Consider the following 24,899-nt stretch of genomic DNA (forward strand, 5'->3'; position numbering starts at 1 on the left):
AGACCACTTCCCTGTTGTGCTGGCTATCTCAGAGCCTCACTTGAGAGGCTGGTCTGCCAGCATCAGGCTTCTAGACGCCTTTTACACAGAGGAGGACCTTACAGAGGCAGCCCTGTAGATATGGTTTGCTCATGTCCAGGGTGGGCAGCCATATCCATCACATGTAGCCGCTGCCCTTTCTGGTATTAGCGACTTCTACCGCTCAGTTGCTTGTACCAGGAGATGAGATATTCTCAGACGTGAGATTGGTGTTCGCCAGCAGTTGGCAGCTTTGCAGAGGGAAGAGTAGAAACGGCCTTCAGATGCTTGAATTCAGGAGCGCCTTGCTGTAGCAAGGGCTCATCTGCAGTTATTGCTTGATCAGAGAGCAGAGTATGCCTTTCATGCACGGGAGTCCTTCTGGATTCAGATGGGTGGTAGAGTCAATAAACACTTTTTCTCTACTCTTGGCCCTAGACATAGTAGAGAGAGTGTATCCCAGCTTATTGAGTCACATGAAGTTTTACAGACAGAGCCTGACGATGTCTTACGCATAGCTTTAGATTTCTATGCCACCCTTCTTACTGCTGATCCTGAGACACACGATAGAGAGGATGCTAGACAGGCTATTTGGCAGAGCATCCCTGTGTTGGTGAATCCGGGTATGCATGTTCTACTCGACGCACCTTTCACCAACACAGAGTTCAGGACTGCACTTTCAGCCCTTCACAAGGGCAAGTGCCCAGGTTCAGATGGCCTCACCCCGTCTTTTTTCATTGCATTTTGGGATATGATTGTAGACTATATTACTTCAGCCCTTTAGGCCAATTGGGACTCTGGCGAGATGCCTGGGTCGCTACTCTCCACCGGGTCTTGGAGGCTCTGGCTCTATGGGGGAGTTCCCATCAGGTATTTGCAGTGGGACCCCGGAGAGTGGGAGTGGATTGACGCAGGGCATCGAGAGAAGAGCATCCCCTTCTTTCGTTACACGGTCAGTAATGCCAGGAGATATCAGCTCAGTAGTAGAGGTTGGAGACCCTCCACAGTTCTTCATTGGGAGACTTTTGGTATTACTGCGGATCAGCAGAGGTGCTTCTGGAGGAGACTCTGGAAATCCCACAGGAATAGAAAGATCACTATCCTCTTTTGGCTTTCTATCCATGGAGGGATTGCAGTGAACCTTTGGAGGTCCAGGTTCGGAGCCGACCCTACATGCCCTCGATGCCTTTCTGCTTCGGAGTCCTTTCAGCATTGCTTATGGTATTGCAGACAGGCGAGGATGATTTGGATGGGGTAGCCAGGATTTTCAGTCACTTTGCCCATTCACCATTTTTTATGACATGGGGCTCGGTGGCTTGGCTCTCTCTTACAGGACCTTAGGTTTTCTATGAGGGAGTTGACTCCTCTTGGGCCATTTCGGTTCGACGTCATCGGATTGAGTCCTGTTCATTGGATGTGGTACCACACCTTCCTTTTACAGCTGTACATGCCTCTGTGAATACTTCTTGGGAGATTCTAGCGAGCATAGCATCCTGGCATATCTGGAGAGCCAGATGCACAGAGGCTTTGGAGGGTACTCAGGTTCATCCCTCGCACACATTGGCTAGTATTTGGTCAGACTATCTGGTCAGACATCGTACATACTTTGATGGCCATATGGATGGGTATGCAGGGGGACTCCCATGCAACCTCAGCTAGGAGGGCTTCTTTCTTCAGGGAATGGAAGGATTCTCCTTTCTTCTCTGAAACTACTACAGGGTTGAGGTGGCACTTTCAGCCTCAGCCTTGGTTGTTTTCCACCTCACTCTGAGGGGGTTTTTTATTTATCCTCATGATTTCATGATGTATTCCGCTTTGAGCTTGCTCTCGCGGGTTTTTTCTCTTACTTAATAGAAGTCTTTTTCTTGGGAAAAAAAAAAAAAAAAGATGGATGTCAAGACCGCTTTCCTCAATGGAGATCTTAAAGAGGAGGTCCATGTACATCAGCCCCAAGGTTTTGAGGTGAAGGGACAAGAGCACAAGGTATGCAAGCTCAGGAAGGCTCTATATGGGCTGAAGCAAGCACCTTGTTTATGGTATCAGAAGATAACATCAGTTTTTACTGTCCCAGGGCTTCATAAACACTCATACAGAGCCAAATCGGTATGTTTTGCAGCAAAAATCAGAATTGGTCATGTTGGTACTATATGTGGATGACATCATACTCACTGGCAGTGATTTGCAGCAAATTACAGCAGTGCAGTCCGCTTTATGTCACAACTTTGACATGACAGATTTGGGCCTCTTGCATTATTGACTTGGCATTGAGTTTTGGCAGACCCATGATGGGATTTCTTTTTTTTTTTCAAAAAACAGACTTCTATTAAGTAAGAAAGAAACCCGCTAGAGCAAGCTCTGTGTGGAAATACACCATGCTAAGCATGTAATAAAAAACACCTCAGAAGAATGAGGTAGAAAGAAACCAAGGTTGAGGCTGAAAATGCCATCTCAACCCTGTAGAAGTCTCAGCAAAGAAGGGAAAGTCTCTCCAATCTCTGAGAAAAGTAACTCTCCTGGAGGAGGCTGCTCGAGATGATCCCTGCATGGTCGCCCAAATGGCCATCAGAGTGTGTATCGTATCTATCCAAGTACTGGCCAAGATCTGAGAAGGGTGAACCTGAGAACCCTCCAAAGCCTCAGTGCATCTGGCTCTCCAAATGTGCCATGCTGCAATGCTAGCTAGGATCTCCCATGGAGAGTCGACCGAGGAGTGAGCAGCCCTGAAAAGAGTGGCTAGAACATCCTCTAGAGAGCACGACTCCCCAAGGTGTCGTCGGACACGAAGAGCCCAAGAGGAATCAAGTCTCTCAAAAAATACCTGGGGCCCTGAAAGAGTAAGCCAAGCCACTGATCCCCAGGTCATATAGAAAGGTAGGCGAACAAAAGTGCTGAAAAGTCTTGCAATCCCCTTCCTATGATTCTCGCCTATCTGCAATCCCAAAGGCAGTGCTATATTGTCTCCAAAGTAGAAAGGCAGCGAGGGCAAGAAGGGTCACTGGATCTCCAATGGTTTATTGCTATCCCACCATGAATAGAAAGCCAAAAGAAGAGAGTGATTTTTCTATTCCGGTGGGATTTCCAGAGTCTCTGCCAAAATTTTTTTTGCAAGTCAGCAGGAATCTGAAAGTTCTCCCAATGATGAGATCTGGTGGGCCTCCAACCCCTACAGCTGAGCTGGAATTTCCTGGCATTACTGACCGTGTAACGAAAGAAGGGGATGCCCTTCTCTCGGTGCCCTTCACTATCCATTCCCATTCCCTAGGGTCCCACTGCAAAAACTTAATTGGGACACCTCCATAGAGCCACAGCCTCCATGAGCCAAGGGCGAGGAGAAGCGGGTCAGGATCCAAGTACCACTGTGAAAGAGAGCCATGCTCCATGAAGCCCACTATCCTGACTGGCTGAAACGGTATCTCCAACAAGATATCGTCTGTGCATCTCGACAGCCTGCCCCCCAAAGAAACATCAAAAACTAAGGCATCCTCATGCGTGTCAAGAAAAGCAATCACCTGTAAAGGAACTCCCAATCTGGAAAATGCCCCCATCCAGGTGGAGCAAGTAATAGGCATGTCATCTGTGTCCACCCAATCCAAGGGCAAGGCTGCATCAATCTGTTGGACTTTCTTCTCACTCCCTCTCAGATTAAGAACCATGTGGGCCTGTCGGTCTGCAGGAAGCTTCCTGAAGGCTTTCCATGCTCCCACTGTAGATGCAGGGCCCCTCTCCCATCTTGGCCACTGCATGTAAGGAGAAGCTCCAAGTGGTCTGCCAAGCTCATCCAAAATCCTGTCATTCCACATGATAGGCTCCCTTTCAATCTCTTCATGGGTGGATGGGGGAATCCTGCAAAGAGTACTCCTGAAGCTGGCCCATGCTTTCAGGATAGCAACCATAAGAGGGGAAGAGGGAGACCTGAGGTGGGTTGTGGTGGAAACCCATCTAGTACTGTGTGTCCAATCCTCTCCTGAAGTGGGCGTGCGAGACTGTATGCATCTGATTAAAAAATCCTTCCAAGGCTCTTGCCCTGGCATAAGCCCTCTCACAACAAACTTGCAGAGTAAAGCTCTGCACTGTAGATCTAGTTCAAGGTCTCCCAAACCACCCTGGTGGCTGTAACATCAGTTGTGCCATCTAGACCACTCCATAAAAAGTTTCGTGCAGGCCTCTTAAGCTGAGTGATATAATGCCTAGAGTGGCACCAACAAGAGCTGGCTAGAAGAACTTGGTTAACCACACCACCACCCTAGAGGCCAAGTCAAGTTTGGCTGACCTCCAGAAAAGGAGCTTTCTTCTTATGCTTTCCAACACCGGAGCAAACTGTTGTGAAGGAGAGATGCCCACCCCAACTTGGCAGCCCAAATATCTGACGGAGACGCCCCTCTGTACCCAAGTGAAGCCAATATCTCATTACCTCAATCCGGGGTGTCATCCTCGCAAATCCAAAACCACTGGATTTATGCCAATTAATGTGTGCACCTGCAGCCGTGCAAAACAAAGGCCGTCCGGAAGGAAGTGAGTGTCTTGGGGCCTCGAGGCATCCAAAAAAACAGCCGTGTCATCTGCCAACTCACTATCCAGGAGCTCTTCTTCCCGGTAGATAGGAAGCCTCAGCCCATAAATATCAGCTTGAGATCTAATGGGGAGGGAAAGGGAGGGCGTGGGAGAGGAAGGAGGGGGAGGGGGAGAGGAAAGGAGGGCGGGTTAGGAGGGAGGGAAAGGGAGGGCGGGGGAGAGGAAAGGATGGGGGAGGGGGAGAGCAGGGGGGGGGGGGAGAGGGAGGGCGAGGGAGGGGGGCGGAGGGGGCGGGGGGGCTGGCGGGGGAGAGGGAGGGTGGACGAGAAGGGGGCAGCGGGGAGGGGGGCAGCGGGGGGGAGAGGGATGACGGGGGAGGGGGCGGGGGCAGGGGAGGAGAAGGGGGGCGGGGGGGCTGACGGGTGGGGGAGAGGTAGGGGCAGCAGGGAGGGAGAGGTAGGGGGCAGCGGGGGGGGGAGAGGGAGGGCGGGGAGGAGGAAGGGGAGAGGGAGGGTGAGGGAGGAGGGAGAGGGGGCTGGCGAGAAGGGAGGGAGAGGAGGAGCAGCGAAGGGGGGGAGAGGGGGCGAAGGGGGGAGAGGGGGGGCAGCAAGGGAGAGGGAGAGGGAGAGGGAGAGGGGGCTGGCTGAGAGAGGGAGAGGGGGGGGAAGTAGCTCACGGGGAGGAGCAGCAGCTCATGATCTTCCTCTATTCTGTGACATGATGATGGGATTTCTATGTCACAGACAAAGTATTCAAAGGGGTTGTTGCAAAAATTTTAAATGGATAACTGTAAGCCTGTGGCTACTCCATTGGAAAAGGGACTCAGGCTGAGTAAGCATGATACTACTGAAAAGTTTGATGGCACTTTGTATAGGCAGTTGGTTGGCAGTTTGATATATCTATGCTCCACACGGCCTGATATTGCCTACGCCACAGGGCTTTTAAGCCAGTTCATGCATTGTCGCACAATCACACATTGGAATGCAGCAAAGAGGGTTCTCAGATATGTCCATGGCACTCTCTCTCTTGGCTTGCATTATGCTTCAGATTGTGATCTAGAGCTGAGTGGTTTCACCGACTCAGATTGGTCAGGGGACATTGACGACAGACGGTCCACTACTGGCTATTGCTTCTCATTTGGTTCAGCCTATATCTCATGGCTCAGTAAGAAGCAAGAGCAAGTCTCTCTTTCCTCCAATGAAGCAGAGTACAAAGCTGCAAATTCAGCCACTACGGAATTAATGTGGTTAAGGAAGCTTTTGCATGACTTGCATCATGCACAGCATGGCGAAGCAAACTCTATCTTCTATGACAGCCACAGTTGCATTGCCATAGCCAACAATCCTATCTTTCATGCTCGCATGAAACACATTGAAAATCATTATCATTATGTACGGGATTGTATTTCTGATAGCTTCATTGATCTCATCTATTGTCCATCTGAGGACAGTGTGGCGGATATCTTCACCAAAGCTCTGTCAACAGATCTTTTCTTACGACATCGACATGGCTTGGGGATCAGAGACATTCTCACAATGTCAAGGGGGGTTGTGAAGCAATTCACAATGACATTGTTTTCATGTACTCCCATAGATTGCATATCCATCTAGATGAATTTGTGCAACCATGGTACTTTAGGTACTGCAGGGTACACCTGAGATTTTTCCAGGGTACTTTCAGCCATATCTTTGAGGGGGGATTTGTAAGAGATTACAAAGATATGGTGTTGTAGGCATAAAGTCAACCCTATGGTTGACCAGTAGTACTTGGGTACTATATATACCAAGTATTGTTTCATGTAAACTTTTCTATTGGAGCTTTCTTGTGTGCACTCTTGCTCACTTGTGTTCACAACCTGTCTCCACTGTTGGAACTGTAGGAGACACGAAGTGGATAACGAACACGAGAGTGTAGTCCACACACAAAGCTCCACTGAATAGTTCAACAATAGAAGTACAAGACTTGGGATATATATGAAACCCAAGTATAAAGTGAAAAGCCTAGACTAGAATAACTTAGACCAAGTCTAGCCTACAATACCATACCATTGTATGTTCTATCAAATCCCCCCTCAATGGTATGGCTGAAGTACTCTGGAAACTCCTCAGAAGTACCTAGGGTACCTAAAGTACCATGGTTGCACAAATTCATCCAACAAGATATAGCAACCTATGGGAGTATTACAAGAAAAACAATGTCATTTTACAACCCCCCTTGACATTGTTGTAATGTCTCTGATTCCCAAGCCTATTCGATGACGTACAAACACTTCTACTGACAAGCTCTTAGTGAAGATATCTGCTACATTGTCCTCAGATGGACAATAGATGAGGCTAATGATGCCATCTGCTATACAATCCCATATAAAGTGATAGTGATTTTCCACATGTTTCATGCGAGCATGAAAAACAAGATTGTTACCAATCTTTATGCAACTCTGACTGTCACACAAGATAGAGGTGGCCTGATCGTCTTGTGAATGATGAAGTCATAAAGTAGCTTCCTTAACCATATGCATTCTATAGTAGCTACATTTGCTGCCTTATACTCCGCTTCACTAGAAGAAAGAGAGACCTTGGCCTGCTTCTTACTTAACCAAGATATGCATGCGGAACCCAAAGAGAAACAGTAGTCAGAAATGGATTTTCTATCATCAATGTCCCCTGACCAATCAGAATCTGTGAAGCCACATAGATCAAGATCACAAGCATTGGTATAATGCATCCCAAGAGTAATAGTGCCATGCACATATCTGAGAACACGCTTGGCGGCATTCCAATGAGTGATAGTGGGACAATGCATAAACTGACTCAATAATCCTGCAGCATAAGCAATATCAGGCCTTGTGGAACACAAATAAACTGACTCCCCACCAACTGTCTGTACAAAGTGCCATCAAACTTTTTAGCCTTATCATACTTAGACAGTTTGAGACCCTTCTCAAGAGGTGTAGCTATAGGCTTACTATTCTCCATGTGAAATCTCTGTAATATACTCTTGGCATACTTAGTTTGGGACATGAAAATACCATCTTGAGTTTGCCAAAACTCAATGCCCAAACAATAGTGCAGTAAACCCAAGTCTGTCATATCAAATGACCGAGACAAAGCTGATTTTACTGATGCAATATTTCCCTCATCACTGCCAGTAAGCATGATATCATCCACATAAAGAATAAGAATGATGATTCTTGAAGCACATAAAGATTTGGCTCAGTATGAGTGCTAACAAAGCCCTGTGATAACAAGAACTGATGGATTTTATGGTACCATGCCCGAGGTGCTTGTTTCAGCCCATATAAAGCTTTGCGAAGCTTGCATACCTTTTGTTCCTGTCCCTTAACCACAAAACCTTGGGGCTGCTGCACATAGACCTTTTGTTCCTATCCCTTAACCACAAAACCTTGGGGCCTTCTTCCTTTAGGTCTCCATTCAAGAAGGCTGTCTTCACATCCATCTGATAAATAGGCCGACCGTAACTTGCAGCAAGAGAAAGGACAGTTCGAATGGTTGTCATCTTTGCTACAGGAGCAAAAGTCTCCTCATAGTCAATTCCTTCCTCCTGACTATACCCCTTGGCAAAACTAAACGGGCTTTATGTTTCTCAACTGTGCCATCAGAATGATATTTCAACTTATAAATCCACTTGGTGCCAACTACATTCTTCCCAACAGGGAGATCGACCAATTCCCAAGTGGCATTCTTTTCAATGGACTGAATTTCAGATTTCATAGCATCTTCCCATAATGGGTGTCCCTGAGCATCCTCAAAACACTGAGGTTCAATTTCAGCTTCCATAACTGTGCTCATCAAGGCATAATTGACCTGATTTTGTGCTTGCCTTGTACTAGACCTTGTTCTCCCCAACACAGGCTGATTTTGTGCATCCTGAATGGTAGCCCGAGCCCATCTAGGAAGGGGCTGACTAGCTGCAGCAGGCTGAGACTGATCTGCAAATTTTACCCTCCTCCTTTCATAGACAATAGGTTGATTTTTATTGACTGATTTCTGAACTGAAATTTCAGAAGTGCTACCTTCATCAATATGGGGAATTTCTCTAGATGTAGTGCAGGAAGAACTTGGTGTGTTAGACACATGTGATGGCATATCTTCTGACTCAAAATGAACAATATCCAAAGGTGTAGTGTCCTCAATGGGCATATGTAAATCATTAGGCATAAAGCAATCATTTTCATTGAAAGCAACATCTTTGCTTATGATATGCATATGCCACTGATCCAAAAATTCTGAAGTGGCTAACCTTTGGCTTATATCCATAGAATGCCTCAAACGGAGTCCGATTCACCAATGCTTTAGTTGGACATCTATTTTGGATGTATGTGGCTGTAACTACAGCCTCACCCCAAAATACTTTAGGCATCTTTTTGTAGCTCAGCATGCATCTGGTCATCTCCATGAGAGTCCTATTCTTTCTTTCAGCAACATTATTTTGAGCTGGTGTGTAAGGGCATGTCTTCTGATGATGAATCCCATGATGAGCGAGATAATTCTTATAGGCATGAGACATGTACTCCCCTCCTCTATCTATCTTGAGTATTTTGATCTTGGCATTAGTTTGGTTCTCAACAAGTGCTTTGAACTCCTGAAACCAATGGAACACCTCATATTTCTCTTTCATGAGAAAGATCCATGTAAATCTGGAGTAATCATCAATAAAAGACACATAATACTTGGCACCACGATGTGACCGCACATTCACCTCACATACATCACTATGCACAAGCTACAGTATATGTGTGGCTCTGACGGATCCATCCTTTTTGAAAGGCAAATGGTGCAACTTTCCCATAATACACCCTTCACAAAAAGAACTAGATGGTTGCTGCAATTTTGGCATCCCTTTAACCATTTGATTATTCTGCAAGTATGCCAATGCTCTATGATGTGCATGACCAAATCTAGCATGCCATAAATCACATGAAGATGCATTAGATGCAGCCAAGGCATGCTACACATGGGGCTTAGCATCCAACTTATAAAGACCCTTATCATAAGTACAAGTGGCAACCACTGCATATCCCTTCTAGGATCTTTAATTCGGCATTGATCATCCTGAAACTCCACAAGCATGTGCTGATCATGAGCTATGGATGGAATTGAAATAAGATTCTTCCGCAACTCTGGAACATACCAAACATCACGAATATACTTGACTTTGCCATTATCAAGCTTAATGGGAATATGTCCCACTCCTGTAATGTCTTGAGAAGCATCATTGGCACAAGTAACCTGCCGCCCATACACAGGTTTGATGCTCTCAAACCACTCCTTATGAGGAGTCATATGCTGTGAAGCACCGCTATCCAAATACCAATTCTCATTCACATTAAGTGAATAGGCATCATCATTATTGCTATGAGCAATAGCATGATCACAATCACAATCCCCCTTGGAAGATATCTTAGAGAGTGTGGCTGCAAATACAAAATCCTGATCATCCTGAGCAAAGTGTGCATGTGAGCCAGATGCATTGTTCTCAGTATGAGCCACAAAATTACTGTTTGAGTTGCCTTGCCTCTTCTTCTCATTTGCAATTCGTTTCTGGCATTCTACAATGTAATGGCCTGTCTTCTTGCAGTAATTGCATCTGCCCTTTTTCGTCTTAGCATCTTTGCTTGATTCGACATTATTGGTACTATTATTTGCCCCTTGTGGCTGGTTTTTAGGCTTATATTTCTGAAATTTTCCCCTCTCCCCAGTGGCTAGAGCTTGCTCACTGCCATGAGAGCCACGAGAAAATTATGAGCTCTTTCTTCTTCCTGCAATAACAAACCAACCAATTCTTCAAAAGAAATAGATGCAGCTCTGAGAGTGATGCTCAATGATGTAGCAAATGTACTATATGAAGGAGCAAGACTATTAAGAGTGATAGAGACCAATCTCTTCTCTTCAATTTCCTCATCAACATTTGCAAGCTGATCTCGCAAATCTGTAATTTTTCCTACATGCTCTGTGATGGTTTGGCCATCAGTCATTTTTAGATCCTTAAGTTGATTGTTAAGTGCAATCACCCTGGCCATATTCTTAACATTATGCATACGGGACAACTTGTCCCAAGCATCTTTAGAAGAAGTACAAGACTTAATAGTCTTCATGATGTGCCTCTTCACTGACAAGGAAATCAAAGAAAGTGCTTGAGCATTGCGACGGTCAAACTTCTTTTGCTCCTTACAAAGAGGATGAGATGAGCTAGCAATAGAATCTTTACTGCTAGGAGTACTAGGAGCAGTCACAGACCTAATTTCATCTCCACTAACAATATCCCAAAGGCCTTTTCCAACCAAAATATTCCTCAGCATAAAAGACCACAAGGCATAGTTTGATCCATCCAACTTATCCGCTTCAGTCAGGGTGCCAAAATTCTCAGAAAGAGACATGATTGCACTTCACAAGTAACCTGAAAATAAAATGCAAATATAGATAGCAAATCTGCCCCAAAGGTGTTGTCACAAAGCACAATTCCCTTCCGGAATCACAAGGCAAAATGGGCAATAGTATTTGATTTGTAAGTATTCTCAACTTTCAGCCCAACAAAGGCTCGATAAGCATCAACCAAAGGTATAAAATCTGAAGCAAATGTTTGCTTAAAAGGCATCCAATGATAACATTCATTATTAGCCAACCTTTGGCTCAATATGCATCCAATAGCTTGCCCCCAATTCTGATTTTTGTCTGCTGCATGTAAAATATCACAAGAAAAGTGATCTCCCAGTCCAAAATAGCTTCAAGATGACTCCAGAAAGAAGTCGACCAGATTTTGGGTGCTGAAACAGTCCAAAATCAGCAAAAAAACTAGCAGGAATGAGGTCGCCCAGTCCAGATGGTCCTCCTGGAGAAATGCGAACTGAAAATAGGCTGGAAACTGATGAAAGAAAGCAAGGAAATGCCAGATCTGAAGTTGTCCAGGCATAGGATGCTCCAAGAAGCAGTTTGATGTAGGGGCTGGAAACTGACAAAATCAGCAGCAAAAGTGCCCAGAATGAGGTCACCCAGCCCAGATGGAGCTCCTTAAGATAGGCGACTGGAAAAAAACACTGTAAATCAGCAAGTGGAGCTGATTTTGAGGATGTTTGGCTGCGAAATATCCCAAAAACAGCAAGTTTGTAGTCGCCTAGGTCCAGTAGTGACCCTGGTCAAGGCGCCCAGCTACAGGAGACCTCCAGAAAGCTGCTACAGGCAAAAACGAGCTGGCTGGACTGATTTCTTCGCAACAGAAGTGACTCTTCGCGAGAGAACTGAAACCCGGGAGTGGTAGAAGCATGGGAAGCAATGCGGGAGCCAAGCTCTGATACCAATTGTTGGAATTGTGAGGAGACACGAAGTGGATAACGAACACGAGAGTGTAGTTCACACACAAAGCTCCACTGAATAGTGCAACAATAGAAGAACAAGACTTGGGATATATATGAAACCCAAGTATAAAGTGAAAAGCCTAGACTAGAATAACTTAGACCAAGTCTAGCCTACAATACCATACCATTGTATGTTCTATCATCCACTTTGTTCCTACAACCCTCGTACTTGAATTTATATCGGCGGCGGTACCCAGACCTGTAATCATCCTATTTAGATTTGAGTGCAAAATTTTCAGTTTGCAGCCCATGGAAGTCGTCTTTGCGACTTGGAAGTTGAAACTTCGAGACGGTCCTTCTCCTCGAGAATCTGCTTCATCTGACTCTGTAACACCTCCACCTATTGATCAACAATATGCTTGTCCTCTGCCAGTGAGGTGTATTTGTCCTGTAGGGCTGCAAGCTCCCTCTGGATCTCAGCCTGCTGGGCTGAATGACTGTCCTGCAAAACCTTCTTGTTGGTTGCCCACTCTGCCTCTTTCGCTCCAAGCACTGTTGAAACTCGTCCTGTTGAGCTTTCCACGCAGCCTCCCTTGCCTGAAGAGTTGTTTCCCAGTCCGCTTCTTTCACCTGTAATGTTGTATCCCATTCTTTATCCATGTTGGCTACCTTCTTTTCATGTTCCAAGCTGAGGTGTTGCTTCTGTGACAGAAGCTTGCAAACCTGACCCGTAGTATTGAAGAGGGAGGCACCCATCTGAATGAAGCTGTCATCTATGATGCGCTGAGCCATATGAAGTGACCTTTTAGCCCATGCATACATGTCCTGATAGGTCATTTGGTCAGCCATGTTGATGAGTTCGGCATATTCCTCGAAAGCTACTTTCATTCCTTCCTCCTCTGGGTCCTCATGAGCTACCACCGGAGCGAGTGTGTCGATGTCTAGGTAACAACTCAGAGCTCGGGATCTTTTCTTGTTGGAAACGAGCGTCTCTTGCAAGGGAAGTGTGAAAATTTGATCCAGATCCTCCTCCTCCATGCAAACAGGAGACCGCTTCTGCTTTAGTGCATACAAAAGCCATTTGTGATCATGGCTCCGTTCCTCTATCGGGGCCTCATGGGTGAATAGATCTCCCGAGGAGGATGCAAAGTATATATCTAACATATCATTCTGAGGTAGTGGAGGACAATCATCTTGAAATGGTACCTTACCTCCAGCAAAAATAACTTCGCCAGGTCGAGTCTCCAGTGGGTCCTGTTCAGTAGCCTCCACACTTTGATTAGGGATCAGTCATCGAGACACCCGGGGTGGTGTCTTCGCCAATGGTTCCCAAAGCAAGATTTAAGTTCAATAACCTGTGTCGCTCCGATGCCTCTCCACCATTAGATCCAAAAGCAGAGGTCCCTACTGCCATGAATATTGAAGATTGACCATCCTGAGCTGTGGGGGCAATGTGCATATCTGTGTACCCTATTGACAGTGTTGTGATGATTGTTGGTCATGACTGCAAGGGAGGTAAGTGGTAATGACATGCCATGGGTGCGACCTAAGGAGGGCAGAGGAGTGACCGGAAGAACATCATTAGGGAAATCACATTCTGCCTCGAAGGGAACGAATGGAAAGGCAACTCCTGCATGAGAAATGGATGACAAAGCTCCAGAGGCTGGCTCAAGAGGGGATGGCTCAGAAACATGTCCTGCAGATGTAGGTATAGCAAGAGTGGGAGTGGAGACGGGAGAGGGAGAGGCGATAGAGACTTATGTAATAGAGACTGAAGATGTTGGGGCTGAAGTAAGAGCGAGTGAAGCTGGTCGCAAGTGGGGAACCATAGGAGTGGAAGGTGGACGGTGAGGAGAAGACGAAGTATGGGAAGGTGGAGGAAAAAGTCCAGGTGTTGCAGCCCGTCACTGGTGCAAGAGGTAGGTGAGGTGAGGTCCAAAAGTACATGTGTGTGTGCCTCTGCGTGTGTGATTTCGTACAGTGGCCCAGAATGTTGAATAAAATAGGCATGCAAAATCATACTGAGTGATAGTGAAGAGAGCATTTAGAGTGGGACGGATACCTTTCATGATGTAGTAGTGCCCTGGTGCTAAATAGAAGTGAGTGAAGAAGTAGCGAGTGATCACTTCTTCTCTACTTCCACCTTCCAAAACCTTTTTTCAATCATAGCCCCTTCGATTGGGTTTGCACAGTGAAAGGAATGAAAGGAGATGTGGTGAATGTCGGAAGGAGGCTGAATAGGGAGAGCAAGGAGCCCCATGTACTGTGAGACCAAATTGGGTGTGAGAAGTTGCCCGGATCCCATGAACTCAAAAAGGTGAACATGGATGAACAAGGGGTGACATGGGAATGAACATGGGTGGACTAGGAGTGATCATGAGGTGAACATGGGGATGAGCATAGGGGTGGACAAGGGGTGTCACAGGGGTGACAAAGAGGTGAACAGGGGTGACAAAGAGGTGAACATGGGAGGGTGACATAGGAGTGAACATAGGTGAACTAGGGGTGACCTAGAGGTGAACATGGGTGACAGAGAGGTGAACATAGAAAGGTGACATAGGAGTGAACATATGTGAACTAGGGGTGAACAGGGGTGAACACGCGTGACAGAGAGGTGAACATGGGAAGGTAACATAGGAGTGAACATAGGTGAACTAGGGGTGAACAGGGGTGACCTAGAGGTGAACATGGGTGACAGAGAGGTGAACATGGGAAGGTGACATAGGAGTGAACATAGGTGAACTAGGAGTGAACAGGGCTGACCTAGAGGTGAACATGGGTGATAGAGAGGTGAACATGGGAAGGTGACATAGGAGTGAACATAGGTGAACTAGGGGTGAACAGGGGTGACCTAGAGGTGAACATGGGTGACAGAGAGGTGAACATGGGAAGGTGACATAGGAGTGAACATAGGTGAACTAGGGGTGAACAGGGGTGAGCTAGATGTGAACATGGGTGACAAAGAGGTGAACATGGGAAGGTGACATAGGAGTGAACATAGGACAGGGGTGACCTAGAGGTGAATACATGGGTGAAGTGGAGGTGAACATGGGAAGGTGACATAGGAGTGAACATAGGTGAACTAGGGGTGAAGAGGGGTGGCCTAGAGGTGAATATGGGTGAAGTGGAGGTGAACATGGTGAACATAGGTGAACTTGGGTGAACATGGGGTGAACATGTGTGATAGAGGGGTGAAGAGGGTTTAATTCAAATTTTTTAAAGAAAATCACTTCATTAAGTATGAATGAAAACCGCTAGAGCAAGCTCAAATGCAGGAGTACATCATGCAATGCATGAGGAAAAAACAGCTCAAAGTCAGCTAATAAAGAACCAAGGCGGAGGCTGAAAATGCCATCTCAACCCTGAAGGAAACTCAGAGAAGAAAGGAGATCCCCTTCGAACTTTGAAAAAAGTAACTCTCCTGGAAGTGGCTGCTCTGGAGGATCCCTGTATGCTCGCCTAAAGGGCCATCAGAGTGTGTATAGTGTCAGTCCAAATACTCGCCATAGTCTGGGAAGGGTGAACCTAGATACCCTCCATCGCCTCTGTACACTTGGCTCTCCAAATATGCCAAGCTGCAATGCTAGCCAAAATCTCCCAATACATATCTATTGAGGCATGAGTAGCTCTGAAAGGAGTGTGGGGAACATCCTGGAGGGAACAAGACTCCACTGAATGTCGCCGTACAATGAAAGCTGGATTTGGATCATGTCCCTCGAAAAGCACCTATGGGCCAATAAGAGATAACCAAGCCACTGAACCCCATGTCATATAGAAAGGTACTATATGAAAGATGCTGAAAATCCACCTTTCCAAATCATCCTCGCTTGTCTGCACTCCCAAAGGCAATGCTGTACTGACTCAACTGCCATGTGACAACGAGGACAAGTAGGGTCAACCTCGAACCTCAATCTCCACAGATTCACTGCAATCCCTCCATGAATAGAAAGCCAAAAGAAAAGAGTGACCTTTCTATTCCCGAGGGATTTCTAGAGCTTACGCCAAAAGTTCTTCCGCACAGCTGCAAAAATCCGTCATGGATGAATCTGTGCAACCATGGTACTTTAGGGACCCTAAGTACTTCTAAGACATTTCCAAAGTATCACATCCATACCATTGAGGGGGGGTATGTAGGACATTTTATGTCACTGGTATGGACATGTAGGTTATGTCACACTGTGGAACCGTTTACTTTCCCCATTCTCGCCCTCCCTCTCCCTCTCTATACTGAAGAGACCTACTAGCTACCTAGGAACGGAATGGAAATAGGTGTTACCTTATCACACGACGACCACCTGTTAACAGGCGTTGACCACATGACGACATGTGTTGACCACATGTTGACCATGTGTCAACACAAGTTAGCCACGCGATCACACGGGTTCATCATCCAGGAGTACTATCCGAGGCAATCATGTAACGACACATGTCCACCATAGGTCGACACATGTCAACCACAGGTCAACCAGGAGTATCATGTCCAAAGTGATCTCATCAAGAGCTGCGCACATGGAGAGTGAGCTTAGCACATGGAGCAGTCAGGAGTATTTACATTTACACAGTGGTTCAGTGATACAGTGGTGCAGTGGTGCGGTGATCCAGCTCATCTGCACATGGAGAATTTACACCATCAGGCTGGCGAGTCAGGGAGTCAGGAAGTCACCGTAGCCATCAAGAGAGCCAGCGGCGCAACAGCTATCCTCAACAGCTAAGGAGATAAGAGGATGACCAATGGGAAGAAAGAGGGAGATTCTCAGCGAAGAAGGGACCCTCCAAGGCGGGGGATGAGGATGAAGGAGAAGGGGGAGAGAGGAAAATTCATTTAGCATTCGGCACTGGAGCGAAAGAGAGGAGAGTGAGGAGAGATAGAGGCTAGAGCTACGAGCTCGCCAAGGAGAGAGTGTGGAGAGACTTGTGTGTACCCTCTGTCTACTATGGGGATAGACCTGTGTATTCTTGTGACTTGCGACTTGTGACCTGGGGACACCAGTGATATGTACTTTGGCCAACTTGGTCACTTTCTCATCTCTCTTGTCTCTTCCCGATATGGGGATTGTTCACCAGTGTAGGATTTTCTTATTCTGCTTATGTTGTGGAGTTCGCCGGTGATTGTCATTTAGCATAGTGCACTCGTACGTCATCGTTCACTGTAGTATAGCATACGGCACTCGCACACTACTGCACGGTGCGCTCTGCGCGATCCATTGCATTAGAACATTGCGAAACTCATGCTTCTCATGCCAGTGGCCTTTGGCCTCCGGTAACACCTCCGGAAGGATAGGAACCCCTCCCCTCAAACAGTTTATGGCGATCACGGTGGGACGCTGCTGGTGTTGAGTAGCACGAGTGAAGTGGTGATCTAGGGTCCTAGAGAGAGGTCTTATGCCGAGTAGTTCTGAAACATTTGAAGGAGCTAGTGAGAGAACTAGGAGGTACTTGGGAAGAGTGGAGAAAAAAGACTTCCGGCATACCAAACTAGGTACAAGAAGCATTACGTGCGACGTAAGTTTGCAAAGTCCTCAACTCGAGCACAAAGTGAGCCCATTGGAGCAGTAGCCAAAGCAAGTAACTTCATCGACACTCTCATTGACTTGGATCAACAGGAACCCTGGTGGTCAGATCCGGACTCCGGAGAAGAAGAAGTGCAAAGCGGAGAACAGGTGAAAGAAGAGGGTACTAAGGACGAGGGCTCCTCAGGGACTCATCAAGGTCAAGGCAGCCCCTCTCCTCCTCCTGCAATGATGTCTTCATCAACCACCTCTTCTACCGGAGTGGTGACTCCATCTGCTCCCGCCTCAACCTCTTGTGGACAAGCTGCTACCTCATCTGTTATGCATAGCTCCGGGCTCCTAGCTAATCCTTCTTCTACATCTATTCCATTGGGGGGTACTTTTGCTCCGGCCATACCTTTACCTGCCATGATGGTTTCATCTCCCTTTCCATCCACACTGGTCTTGGCTTTTCCACCACCTCCTTCCTTCCCTTTTGCCTACTCATCCATGACTTCAACTCCGTCCCTCTCTTTCCCAAATGCTCTCCCATCCTCTTTCACCCCCACATCTTCCATGTTCTCACCCTTTCCTTCTGCAACACCGAGACCCCCCACTTACGCCCTACCATCTGCTGGCTACACTTCCTCTATGACTACATCAGTAGTGACTTCTCCATTGTGGTCCTCCACAGGAGGAGTTGTCGGGGTGGTCTCCTCCTTGGGAGCACCAACACTCATTACAACCCCATCGGGACTCCCTCCAACTCTTGCATCCTCTCCAACCTCTCGGGTGGGGATGGCCGTTCTCAGTCCTCCAAACAATAGACTTCTCGAACTACTCACAACAAGGTTCACGTGAAGACTCAAAAGTTCAAAGGCCACCTCCATGAGGATGTGGAAGCTCATGTGAGGAAGTTCCTCACAGCATGTAGAGCTAAAGGTACGGAGAATGAGCATGCGTTCCTTCACATCTTTCCCTCGTCATTGGAGGATGCCCCGGATGTATGGTACAGTCAATTTCCTCCGGACCACTTCCAGACGTGGACAGACCTAAGGGAGGAATTCTTACGCACTTTCAAGTTGGAAAAATTCGAACACATGATTGTCCAAGAGTTATCCACTGACACCATGAAGCCTGGAGAGAGCATCTCTGAGATGTATACAAGGATGAGGGTCTTGGCGGCAAAGATGTCGGTGCCACCCAATGACACCGTCATGAAGGGGTGGTTTTTGAAGGCTTTACCCTCCACCATTGCTATAAGGCTGGTTGACAAACTCCCTGAGCATGCCTCACTACAAGAATTTCTGAGGGAAGCGGTGAAGATGGAACGGTCCCAGTTAAGTTTCGCCTCAACACCCGCCAGACCGCCCAACTTTAGAGAGAAGAGGGCTCACAGGCATGGCAGCAACTCAAGAAGGAATTAGAAGAAATCAAAGAAGGTCTGAAAGACAGAACAAAAGTGGATGGACCATCACCCTTTGAGGCCCAAATTCGAAGTGGCCTTTGGTGCACAGAATGCAAGGGTTCTAACCATGGTTACTGGGATGCCCCTCCAAGCAAAAGGTACCTACTTCTACCTCATTTTGTACATTTTGTGAGATCCATGGACATGATGCCTCTGAGTGTAGGTACCTCAAAGGATTAAGGAAGCTTCTTCCAGAGTATACCTCAGGGGAACCTCTAGTTGCTGCAGTCAACAGAACAGTACCCATAACTTCTGGCCCAGCAGAAGTATCTCCTGCTCCCCCTCTTGCACGAGCATTTGAGTCACCTCCTCCTCTTGTCATGCCACCTCCATTGCTTCCGACTCCCCCTTTGCTCCAAGCTCCTGTCCTCAATTCAATTGGTTCCCCCTATTTCTATCCTCAGCCATACTATGCCCCGTACCAACCACCTATGTCAGGAGGTGGCTATGGACCCTCTTATCAACACGGTCGAAGGGTTGGTTTCCGAGGTGGACGTGGAGGTACAGGCAGAGGTACAAACTTTAGAAGACCCATCATGTGTTACAGATGTGGCGAGTACGGCCACTACCAAGATGATTGTACACAGCCGTTCGAGGGACCCTCTTGTACACAGTGCAACACAAACGACCACTACACTAGAGACTGTCCCAATAGAAGAGTGGAACCCGCATCCCAAGTGAATATGGTTGATGTAGTAGTGGCGGGGGAGGGCAACAGTCCCCATTTGATTGGCGCAGTGTTGGGCGCTGTGACACGGCCACATACAAAAGGTGACAAATGTAAGGGTGATTCAGAGTCAGCACCGGAGACCTCAACACCAATGAGTTCGACAAGTGTTCCCCCACCGAGGTCATTCTCCTCCTCCAAGGTACACAGTATGCCCAGGAATAGACCACCCATGCTGGCTTCTAATAGTGATTCAGAAACAAACTCGAAGGGCACTCAGCCATTAAGGTCAACCACTAACTCTAGAAGTGCCTCATCCTCGGGTGATCACTCTATACCTTTGAGGTATGAGGAGGTGGTAAAGGGTGTCACGAGAGATCTTCAAACAAGTTCTGAAGATGAAGGTAGCACACCTCAGCTTCCATCCCGCAAGTCCAGAACTGTGAGGTTTGCAACAGAAGTGACAACCCTTGGACAGCACCGGGATAAGGACGCACGAGTAGGTCCTCCCACTTTGTCCCCAAAAGCACTCAACAGAGAAGGGGCTATGGGGACAAGACCTAGTCCTGCCCAGGAAAAAGGGAAAGGAGTGATGGAAGAGAAACCACTGGAGACAATGACTCACACTTCAGACCTACATCCACATCCTCGTGTAAGCTTCGACCCTCCGCCAGAGGCTAGGAGGATGAGGTTGCAGAAGGCTAATGCTAGTGTCCACCACTACTCCCTATTGAAGATCTTATGAGTTTCAAACCCAACCTCACTCTACGACAACTTTGTCTATTGTCCCCCCAAATCAAGCATCAGACTATTACATTTCTGAATCGCCTCCCAGGAGGTCGACACAAGGGATCTACTCCGAGTGAGCCAACACCAGAGACATTACCGGCTCAGCATGGGTCTACACCGGACCACTTCTTTGCCTACGCTGCCCTCACTTGTGAACAAAGTCCCAAGCTCACCGTGGAGATCCATGGAGTGGAGCTGAAGGACGTCTTCCTCGATGGTGGGGCGGCTATGAACATTATGCCGAAGGTACACTCCAAAAACTAGGGTTGAAGTTGACAAGTGATGTTCACTTTCAGGTACGCATGGTTGATCAACGCAGAGTAAAACCAATGGGTGCAGTCAAAGGTGTTCACATGAAGATTGGCGGAGTAACTTTTCTTTCCAATTTTGTTGTCCTTGATATGACCGAAAATGAACAAACTTACCCTCTACTTCTTGGTAGGCCATGGTTGCGGTCTTCAAAAGCCATTCAGGATTGGTCAACTGATGAAGTTTGATTGCCCCTGGGATCGACATCCCTCAAAATAGATATGGTCACAGGGCAGGCAAGGCACATCCCAATAGAACTAGGAGAGGAGGATTTTGAAGAACAAGCCGGAGTCGAAGAGGAGCATTGGGCCTGTGGGGACTGGCCCAGGGGTGGTGACCAAGATATCAATGAGGAGACAACCCTAGAAGGATTTGAAAGTTTGACCTACTTGTTGGATCGGGCTGATCAAGAAGATGAGGAAGCTGTTATTTTGGATTGGATGGGAGCCCTGGGCTCCTTAGCGGTCAACATGGTGGAACTATGCCAACAAGAAGATCAAGAAGAACACCTACTTGCAGTATCAGAAATCCACCCAGAACGACAGGGTCTGGCTGAACTAGTTTACGAAAGGATGCCCTTTGGACTTTGCAATAGTCCACACATGTATAAGAGAATGGTCATTAGGGGTACTACAGTGGACACCACTGATCGTATTGAGGACAATGATGGTACTGCAGTAAACATTGAGGATCGTCCAGTGGCCGACATGGAGGACATTGGTCAAAATGATGCTGACAATACTATAGGATACAATGAAGGATCTACTGTAGACGAGGCTAGTACTGCACAACCCACCAATGGTACTCCAGAGTACAATCATGGTATTACGGTGCACAACCATGGTACTACGGTGTACAACCATGGTACTGCTGAGTGCAATGATGGTCATACAGAAGACAGAAACACTAATGAAGATGAGACTGATGGTGATAGTGATTTAGAAGAAAGTGACATAGACATTGCTGAACTTGAGGAGAATCACCACCAACAGCTTGAGGTCTTGGGCGGACCCAGGGTGTATACCGGATACAGAGGTGAGGACATGGCCGATCTCACTTTGCTTGACCTTTTCTTATCAAAAGCCGACCACCCCTCAATTCAAGACCTTTCGGAAACCACTTATGAGGTGGAAGGATTACCTTACCGGGGCATGCTGAAACAGTCACCGAGGCATCGAAGGCATACAACATCTGCAACATCTAATGATTCTACATCTCAGTCAATGCGTGAGAACCCCCCAGTTACTTACCCCCCATCTTGGTTGAGAGAAGTGGAGGGGGACTTTCCCCTTGAAGATACTCCAGCACATACAGGAGTGAGAATGGGTGAACCAAGTACCTCAACATCCCAATGCATTGCCCCTGTCGATGAGGCACGGAACTGGCGATATCTCAACATTGGAAGTGAGGACCAACCCAGGCATTTGAAGTTAGGCACTTGGGTCTCGGAACATGACTATCTTCTAGCTGCAGTCACCGACCTTTTTAAAGAATTTGTGGATGTCTTTGCTTGTCCTACAAGGATCTGAAGGGGGTGCCCACTGATTTCATGGAGCATAGCATCGACTTATATCCAGATGCAGACCCTGTGATTAAAGGTCCATACCGCATGAATCCCAACTACAGCAAGGTAGTCCAAACAGATATATTGAAAATGGAGCAAGCAGGATTAATCTACCCAGTGGATTACTCCGATTGGGTCAGCGGAATTGTCATTGTACCCAAAAGAGAGACCGGCAAACTTAGAATATGTGTTGACTATTGGAGTTTGAATGCTGCCACACGACGTGATAGGTTCCCCCTTCCCTTCACAGATAGAGTGTTGGAGACAATGGCAGGACATGCTTTATACTCTTTCATGGATGGATATAGCAGGTACAACCAAGTCCGAGTGAAAGAACAGGATCAGCCCAAGACTACCTTTGTCACTCAATGGGGAACATACGCCTACCGAATGATGCCCTTTGGACTATGTAATGCCCCGGCAACCTTTCAACGACTTGTAACCAAACTCTTTCAAGAGAATATCGGCAAGTTTCTTGAGGTATTTCTAGATGACTTCTCTGTTTTTAATGGTAAATCGGCCTCCCATCTTGATCCAGCCATACAAAATGATCATCTACAAAATATGTTTTCTGATGTGGGTTCATGAACAGATGCAGAAACCTTGGGGTTGAGTGGTCAAGAAAATGCCCCAATTGAACATGGAAAAAGATATTCACCAAAGGAAAGCTGAATAAATACAATGCAACTAAAATTAAATATTAATTAAGTGTCATGCGTTTCAAGTTTCTGTTGATTGTCACAATCATAGAGCTTTGACATGTGGGTGGGCAGGTTGCAGGTTCGACTCTTTGCAACAGGTTGGGACCCCTTTTTTCCCCTTTTTTTTTTTCGTTCCATGATTTTCCCACATGGCACCTTCTCAGTAGATACAATCCACCTACTGCAGCGAAAAACAAATTACGTTGATGGCAGAAATTGGGCGATGTCCCAGATGACACTGACCATGGGCGATGCCTCTCGAGAACCAGCAAAGCAGTTTGTTCTCTTTTATCAGTCTAATCTTGCGTGTACAGTGCTCGAAGATAAAGAAATTGATGGCAAACACGATTGATCCTCATTGCCTCGAGGACCCACGATTTCCTATTCTCATCGCCTCACCCATGATTGCCTATTCTCACTCCAAATTGAGTTTCCGATCAAAGGATACCGATCAACTGAGGAGACTGCTTGTGCTTGCGGTTTCTTGAATCCCCCTGGATGCTGCCATTAGTTTCAAAGGCTGCTACATCACTCGTTTCTTCAAACTACTGCATGGGATCAGTAATGTTGACCGAGATTACGACTGTATCAGAACATGGGGCAGGAGCTATGAAATGAAATTCCTTCTGACGATAGAGCGGTGACGACGAACATAAGTGAAAGAAGCAGTAGCAGAAGTGTCCTTCAAGAGGGGATTACTGAGGCATCAAGTTTTTTCCTTCGTTCAATCCAGCTCCTTCAGGAGATTACGAGCAAGAGGAACAGATATGTGAGATGGCAGCGGTTATAGCAGAGCGGTAGATGAATTTCAAGATAGCAACACAGATGGCAGGGCTTATAGTAGCAATAAGTAGGTGCAGCAGAGTGTGGGTAGCTAGAGAAGAGAAGTCTCTGATACCAATTCATGGCAAAAGAGGCAGCGAGAGAGCTGAGCTAGGGAGTGTAGAAATGAAGCATGGCTGTATGAAAGCGAGAGCTTGAAGACACGCAAAAATACGCTCTATATTTCATGAACAAAGAAAGCCTTATATAGGCCTTATATATGCAAGTTCAATAGCTCTTGACCTCATGGATGAGATCATCTCAATTGACTTAGCCAACCCTCCAATCACTCCACCATACATGACTTGGTCATACCAAATCTAGATAGACACACACGTGTCCACATATATACTCATGTGTCCCATAGCCTCTATCCTAATTACATCAATTTGCCCAACAGGCATTATAGTTTTCCAATATCTTGTCCTATAATTTTCTTATTGTCATTGTTCCTGATTTTTGCATTAGTAAATGAGTAGGCTTGTTCTTGATTTTTGTGTAAGATTCAACACACTAACAAAATTATGCTTGCAGGAGCTGTTGTTGGTGCTTTTACCACTATTGCATATAACAAACTTAAAGAAGGTACTCACCTGGCCATTTTGCAATGGGCGATCAGCTGATGTTACTATTACAAGGGATAGCTGTCCGATTTGTGAGGCGAGCCCTATCACTATTCCCTATATTGCCTTGCCATGTAGACATATTTTCTGCTACTACTGTTTAAGAACTAGGTGTACAACACATCGATCATTCCGGTGCACAGTCTGTGGTGAAAAGGTCTTGCAGATACAACAACATTCATTAACGTCACTGTCATGAAAAAAATACGCATCAATACAAATGTGTACTTTCTAAGAGAAAGGGGAATACTTCCATTGATAGGAAGGATTAAGGGAAAAGACTCTATATTCAAGCATTGAGAGCTCTGTAGCCTGAGGTATTTACTATTATAATATGGCTGCTTGTGATTAGGTTTTTATTAAGTATGGGCTATTTTCTCCATGAGGAAATCATTCAGCCAAGATCATGACTAAAATGAGTGTTTTTAACTCATTATATGTAAAAGCTAGTACTATCATTCTTTTGGCAGTGCAAATCTACTTGCTTTCATTGAAACGATCACTGAGTTGTTAGATGCACATAAATTTCAGTTTTGTAATCTTATCTTCTGCACATTGCAGGACATCCTTCGTTGGTATATGGGTTAAGCTTGAAAGTTCAATAGTACATTGGATGCTTTCAGTT

General features: G+C 46.4%; 1 protein-coding gene across 1 annotated transcript in view; it reads left to right on the plus strand.

The window, feature by feature from the left end:
* The window catches only part of LOC147883082 (peroxisome biogenesis protein 2-like), a 160,607-nt gene extending 136,021 nt beyond the window's left edge, over window positions 1-24,586 (plus strand). The window contains exon 7 of the mRNA XM_087399994.1: window positions 24,186-24,586. Within this exon, the coding sequence (XP_087256120.1) occupies window positions 24,186-24,473 (288 nt within the window). The 3' untranslated portion in view covers window positions 24,474-24,586. The remainder of the gene's footprint in view (window positions 1-24,185) is intronic.
* Window positions 24,587-24,899: the final 313 nt, after the last annotated feature.

Source organism: Dipteris shenzhenensis, chromosome 28 (assembly GCF_047967505.1).
Source record: "Dipteris shenzhenensis isolate YYH24624 ecotype China chromosome 28, Dip_SZ_1.0, whole genome shotgun sequence".
Classification (NCBI taxonomy): Eukaryota; Viridiplantae; Streptophyta; class Polypodiopsida; order Gleicheniales; family Dipteridaceae; genus Dipteris; species Dipteris shenzhenensis.